At 38.9% G+C, this 7540-nt stretch overlaps 1 protein-coding gene across 1 annotated transcript in view; it reads right to left on the bottom strand.

Annotated features, from left to right (window-relative positions):
- WDR88 (WD repeat domain 88) overlaps window positions 1-7540 on the bottom strand; it is a 61891-nt gene that overhangs the window by 46757 nt on the left and 7594 nt on the right. The window contains exons 2-4 of the mRNA XM_006926890.3: window positions 2191-2301; window positions 927-1015; window positions 251-314 (exon numbers count right to left, since the gene is read on the bottom strand). Coding sequence (XP_006926952.1) covers window positions 251-314; window positions 927-1015; window positions 2191-2301 — 264 coding nt within the window. The remainder of the gene's footprint in view (window positions 1-250; window positions 315-926; window positions 1016-2190; window positions 2302-7540) is intronic.

Raw genomic sequence — 7540 nt, 5'->3', positions numbered from 1 at the left:
CACGTCCTCTACCCTCACCTTCATCCCACTTCTTTCCCTGTATCCCTCCTTTCCATCCTTCAAGCAGAAGACTTCCTTCTAGGAAGTTTTCCTTCCCGGATGCCTGCCCTCCATCATCTCGAGTCCCTGAGAAAATTCTTTTTTCCTGGAAGACTGGCTTCTCCTCCCACCACGCACCCAGCCCTAGGCTCCCTAAAGCCCATTCAAGACCCTGTGCTGTGATGTCTCCCCTGGAGCATGGCCTGCTTACCAGTAGCTTGCCTGTTTCAAGGTCCCAAGTCCTCAGTGTTTTGTCATAGGCTGCTGCAGTAATTCTGGAAATAAAATGCCAAGCATAGTGTCTTTATGACAGAGACAGTTACGTGTATGGTTTCCTAAGAGAAAATTTTGCTAATTTACGACCAAAATTGCAAATAATACCAGAATCTTTCTAGAGATGCTCCATGAGCCCCCCTAAAGAGCGGCGTGTTCTCACTGAAAACAGAGAGAACCTAACACAAAAGCCCTACAGCACCATTCTCTTCCCTGCTCCCTCAGCCATCCAAATATTTTCTTTCATATTTAGGGTGTTAAAGGTATTGTTTCTTCTGTTCTTTAACTGACCATCTTCTTCTAAGGGGATAGCTACAATTCCCAAGGATCAATCATTTCTGCTCACATGTCTACCTTTTTACAGAAAAATACTTTAATAGACAGCTCATTTCATCCTGAAATGTTTTCTTGTACATTCAGTAAAATAGTAAAAATGTACCTTTGTCTTGTCATATTGCATGTTTCCGTGGCAATCTCTGTTCTTTATATGAGATAAATTTCCATGAAAGTTAAATGCCCATATTGTTTTACCAAACTGTCCCTAGTGTGCTGTACACCGGCCTGCCTCTTCACTCTCACTTTTCCTGATCAATGTAAAATGAAGGAAAGGTCACCTTCTGTTGTCAGCAGGGACACTGCACTCTAAAACAGGAGCTTTGGGCCCGTTCTCAAAATTCCGAATAAGAGATCCATCCACAGCATCCTCAAATCAACAGGAGAAAGGAAGAGAGAGCAAGAGGTCATTGAGGTATTGACTGAAGTTGTAAACTGAGCTCGACATCATCCCTGAGCTTCACTACAATAGTAAAGTATGAGAACTGCATGGTCCTATGACTCTCACCCAGCTCAAAGGGTAAAAGGACTTCCTCACCCAGGAGGTCACATAATCACCCAGGTCACATAGCTATTGAGTTCCAAATGTGGGGCCTGAACCATTTGGACAGTCCCCAAACCCTCCTGCCTTGTCTGCCTGAACTTGGTACCCACTAATGACACAGAAGATGCTCCTCCAAGGTCATCTGGAGGGTGGGGAGCTATCCTCCACCCGGTTACCTGAACCAGAACCCAGGAACCAGCTTTGACTCATTCCACCCTGTCCCCCTGAAGCCAGAGAAGATGACAAACTCAAGACTGACTATCCGCCCCCAAGAGCCCAGCCCCAGCCACGTGGTCCTCTGTGGCCTGGCCCCTCAGGAGCATTGCCATCCCCCAGCCCTGCTCCTTTCTCACCCACGCCTGACTGGCTAGCAATGTCCCCCAAAACAGGCCTGCTAGGGTCTGCTGGCTATGCCAAGAAGGCTTTGGTAGTGTTCTCATTGGCGACCTCTCTGCAACTTTTTCTGACCATCACACCCTTGTTTCTTGTGCCCCTGCTTCCTGCACATTGGGGCACTGATCTGTGCTCAGGCCTGCCTCTCCCAACCACCCCTCAAGGACAGGTTCCAGGCATGGCTACTTTTCTGTTCTCTGTGACCAACCAGGCCTGGCCATACCACCCCTGTGGATAGAACTCAATTTTCCAAATGAGAAAGATACCCAAAGAGATGACACAGCACAGACATCCCAGGTAGGCCCTAGGCACAGCTGGGACCCTGCAACCAAAAGTGGAGAGCTCTCAGTCCGGGGTTCTCCGTTCCCTGCTCCCACTGTTTCCAAATCGACAGGCTAACAGCAGCTGCGCGAACCTCATCTCTCTCTGGAGGCTTGACAATAATGCGAGCCCTCACTTTGCTTTCCTTTCTTGTACTTTTTTCAGAAAGTTCTCTCCAAAGCTTTGTAATCCTCGAGTGCCAGGAAATTCAGTACTGGGGAACTCTCCACAAGAAGTGACATAAGCTTACGGGATGTTTTGGTTCCACCTAACACAAGGCCACCTACCCATAGCTTCACGGTGCAGTCATAGGAGCCACTGAGGAGCTTTGTGTCATCCACACAGAAGTGACAAGAACTCACAATGTGCTGGTGTCCTGTCAGAATTTGAAATGGGACCTGGAAAAAGATAGAATGATTGAGTTAAGTGGGTTGCAGAATATAAGATCGATATTAAAAAATCAATTGTATTTCTATACATTTGCAATGAACAATCTAGAAAAAAAAAATAGAAAATTCTATTTCCAAAAGCATTGAAATAGGAATATATTTAACCAAAAAAGTGTAAAATTTATACTCTGAAAATTCCCAAACATTGTTAAAAGAAATTTAAAAGGACCTAAATAAATGGGAAAACATCCTGTGTTCATAGATTAGCAGACTTACTATTGTTAAGATAAAAATATACTCCACAGATTCAATACTATCCCATCAAAATTCCAGCTGACTTCTTTTTCTGAAATTGACAAACTGATCCTAAAATTGAGATAGAAACTCAAAAGAAGCAGAATAGCCAAAACAATTTTGAAAAAGAAAGGTGGACCACTCACAATTCCCAATTTCAAAACTTACTACATACAAAAGTTACTATAATCAGTATAAGACTGGCATAAGGATAAATATATAGATTGGTGAAATGAGATTGAGAATCCAAAAATAAGCCCTAATATTTTTGGTCAATTGATTTTTGACAAGGATGTCAAGATAATTTAAAAGGGGGAGAGAATAACCTTTGCAACAAATTGTGCTTGGACAAGTGGATATCCACAGGCAAAAGAATAAAGTTGGACCCTTACTTCACACCTTATACAAAATTAACTCCAAATGGATCGAAGACCTAAATAGGAGAGCTAAAACTATAGGACTCTTAGAAGAAAACATGGGTGTAAATTCCTGAACTTGCATCAGGTAATGGTTTCTTAGATATGACACAAAAAATACAAGCAGTAGCAGCAGCAACAACGATAACAACAATGATGATAAACTGGACATTATCGAAAGACAACATCAAGAAAGTAAATAAATAAATAAAACAATTCATACAAGGGAAGAAACACTCTGCAAATCATATATTGGAGAAGGGACTCGTATCTAGAGTATATAAAGAACTCTTAAAACTCTACCTATTGGTATGGTGTTATTTGAAAGCGGATTTGGATTAACTGTAAGTATATATTGCAAACTCTTGGGAAACCACTAAAAAAACTTCAAAAAAAGAACTGTATTTGATATGCTAAAAAAAAAATAGAGAAAATGGAAACACATAGAATGCTCAGTTAAAACCACAAAAGGCAGAAGAGTGGAAGAGAAAAATAAAAATAAAAATCAAGGTCAACAAATAGAAAACACTAACAAATTTGGTATTTGTTATAATCCAATTATATCAATAATCATTTTAAATAGTCTGAATCTACCAATTAAAGACAGAGGTTGTCAAAATGGATCAAAAAACAAGACCTAACAGTATGTTGTCGACAAGATATCCACTTCAGATATAAAGACGCATATAGATTAAAAGTAAATGGGTCGAAGAAAATATACCAAACTAACACCTATTAAAAGTAAGCAAGAATAGTTGTATTAACTTTAGACAAAGCATACTTCACAGTAGGAAAGGTATCAGGGATAAAGAGGGGTATTACATAATGACAAAAGGGTCAATTCTCCAAGAAGATATAACAATCCTTAACACGTATGTGCCTAACACCAGAGCATCGAATTACATGAGGCAAAAACTAATGAAATTGCCAAGAGAAATAGGTAAGTCTGCTATTATAGTTGGAGACTTCAGCACCCTTCAATGAAAAATAAACAGATCCAGCAAGCAGAAAATTAGTAAGGATACAGTGAAACTCAAGAACACCATCAATCAACTGGATATAATGGACAGCTATAGACTACTTCATCCAACAACAGGGGAATACACATTCTTCTCAAACTTATATGGAATATTCACTAAGATAAACCACATTCTAGGCCATGAAATATACCTTACCAAATTTAAAAGAACAAAAATTATACGATGTCTGCTCTTAGAACACATTAAACTAGAAATCAATAACAGAAATATGGTTGGAATGCCAAAACACATGGAGACTAAATAACACATGGTTCAAAAAAGAAATCTCAGAAAATTTTTTAAATATTTTGAACTAAACAAAAATGAAAACACAAAAACTAATCAAAATTTATGGGATGCAGTGAAAAGAGTGCAATTTATAGCATTGAATGCACATATTAAAATAGAAGAAAAAGCTAAAATTAATTATCTAATCAACTTCCACCTTAGGAAAATAGAAACAGAGCAAATCGAATGCAAAGTAAGAAGAAAAGAAATACTAAGGATTAGAATATTAAATCAATGAAACTGAAAATAGGAAATCAATAGATAAAATCAATGGACTCAAAAGCTGGTCTTTGAAAAGATTAATAAAATTGATCATCTTCCGGCCAGAATAACTAAGAAAAATGAGAGAAGACACAAATTACTAATATTATAAATGAAAGAGACATCACTACAGATCCGATGGACATTAAAAAGATAGAATAATATAAACAACTCTGCTCCCACAAATTTGATAACCCAAAATAAAATGAACTAAATTCAAATTTGAAATGAAGTAGACTAATTCCTTGAAAGACTCCATTTGCTAAAACTCACATGAAAAGAAATAGATAATTTGAATAGGCCTTTATCTATTTCAGAAATTGAATCACTAATTAATAACCTTTCAAAACAATAGCACCAGGCCCACATGGGTTCACTGGTGAATTCTACCAAATACTTAAGGAAGAAATTATACCAATTTTCTACAATCTCTTTCAGAGGATATATCCAGAGGGAATACTTTCTAACTCTTTCTGGAAGGCTAGCATTATCCTAATACCAAAACCAGACAACGTTACAAAAAAAGAAAACTACAGACCAATAACTTTCATGAACAGAGATGCAATTATTCTCAACAAATAGCAAATAGAATCCAACAATGCATACATACATCATGACCAAGTGGGAATTACCCCAGGTATGCAAGGCTAGTTCGCTATTCCCCCAAAATTAATGTAATCAATCACATCAATAGACTAAAAAGAAAAATCATACCATATCAATAGGTGCAGGAAAAGCATTTGACAAAATCCAACATCAATCCATGATAAAAATGCTCAGTAAACTAGGAATAGAGGAGAACTTTCATTTTGACAAAAAAAAAAAAAAAAACCTACAAAAAACCTACAGTTAACATTATAATTAATAATGAGAAACTCAAAGCTTTCCCACTAAGATCAAGTACAAGGCAAAGGTGTTCCCTCTTTCCAGTCTTTTTCAACATTGTACCAGAAGTTCTAGTTCATGCAATAAGACAAAAAGAGAATATGAAAGGTATAAGATTTGGAAAGAAGAAATAAAACCGTCTTAGTTCACAGATGACATTATCACCTACATAGAAAATTGAAAAGAACAAACAAAAAAACTTCTGGAACTAATAGCGAGGTTGTAGTATACAAGATTAATACACAGAAGGTCGATCACTTTCCCATATATCAGCAATGAACAAATGGATTTTAAGTTAAAAACACAGTATCATTTACAGTAGCACCAAAAAATTAAATACTTAGGTGTATAGCTAAGAAAATATGTACAAGATCTATATAAGGAAACTACAACTCTGATGAATAAAATCAAAGAATTGAATAAATGGAGAGACATTCATGGATAGAAAGACTAAATATTGTCAAGATGTCAGTTCTTCTCAACTTCATCTTTGGATTTAATGCAATCCCAATCAAAATCTCAGCTAATTATTTTGTGGATATTAACAAATGAATTCTAAAGCTTAGTGAGGTAAAAGATCCAGGAAAGCTATTGAAAGAGAACAAAGTTGGAGTGCTGGCACCATTCAACTTTAAGATTTACTATAAAGCTACAGAAATCAAGACAGTGTAGTGTTGGTGAAAGAATAGACAAATAGATCAATGTAACAGAATAGAGAACACAGAAATGGAACCCACGTAAATAAAATCAACTGCTCTTTGACCAAGGAACAAAGCCAATTCATGGGAAAAATGATAGTCTTTCAACAAACTGTACTGGAACAACATGCAAAAAAATAAATAAATCTTGATACAGACCTTAAACCTATCACAAAAATTAACTCAAAATGTACTACAGACCTAAAAGTAAAATGGAAATTTATAAAATTCCTAGACAATAACATAAGAGAACATCTAGATGACCTTGGGAATGGCAATGACTTTTTAAATACAACACCAATGCCACAATCCATGAGAAAAAATTGATAAACCGGACTTTATGAAAATTTAAAATTTCTGCTCTGTGAAAAACTGTATCAAGAGAATGGGAAGACAGAAGAGACCAGGCAGAATGGCATAATGATAGAGGCTTTGTTCATCCCTCTTGCGACCACACCAAAGGTGTGACGGAAACATGGAGCAAACAGCAAGCAAAGTCACCTGGAAGTCTAGATGAACAGAATCACTACAACTAGGGAGACAAATAAGACATCAACTTGCAGCTGTAGAAGGTAAAAGGGGGCAAAATGCGAGGCTGCTGGGTCCCAAGTGGCTGAGTGGGACAGAGGCTGCGGCAGTAGCGGCAGGCAGCAGCTGCAGACGCCTCTTAAAAGGGCCATGCCCCCGACGGGACTTTCGCAGTGACGGACTCACTCGTTCTCAGCACCAAAGCTGGGTTGGCTGCTTGGGGGCACCAGGGACTTACAGGGACACACAGAGGTATCAGAGTGAGGGCCAGAGGCAAGGCTCTCTCCCTAGCAGAAGTGTCGGCAGTATCTATTTTCCTCTGTTGAGCCCTCCCCGCTCCCAGGGTGCGGACCCAATGCCACCACAACTGAGACATCATCAAACTGGATAACAGGTCGCTCCGTCCAGAGAATTCTTTGAAACTCCGCCTCCTCCAACTTGTGACCCCACCCAAGCCACATTCAGTTGTGTCCTCAGTGAGTCCTGTGTCCCTCGCTGAGCAGCTCCAAGACCCACACTGGTGGCAGCTGACCTTGGCTTTTGTTGTGGCCTCTTGAGGCAACTATAAGCACAGCATCTGTGAATTGCTTGCTGAATCTTAACAAGTGGCCCCGGAGGGGCACAGGCTGGGGCTAAACTTGCCCTGCAGCTGAACCCCTCTCAGGACTGTGCCACTGGACACCTACTACACAAAGCCACACTAATAAGACCAGGAGACTTAGGAGCTTTGCTTAGTACATAGAAACAGACACAGAAAGGCAACCAAAATGAGAAGACAAAGGAGCAGAAACCATGTGACAAACAGAACAGAGATCAAGATATAATGGAGTCCAGCAATCTAACAGATGCAGAATTAAAA

Source organism: Pteropus alecto, unplaced genomic scaffold, assembly GCF_000325575.1.
Source record: "Pteropus alecto unplaced genomic scaffold, ASM32557v1 scaffold7, whole genome shotgun sequence".
In the NCBI taxonomy this organism is placed as follows: domain Eukaryota; kingdom Metazoa; phylum Chordata; class Mammalia; order Chiroptera; family Pteropodidae; genus Pteropus; species Pteropus alecto.
The sequence above is the reverse complement of the archived record's forward strand: the minus strand, read 5'-3'. Positions and strand labels throughout refer to the sequence as shown.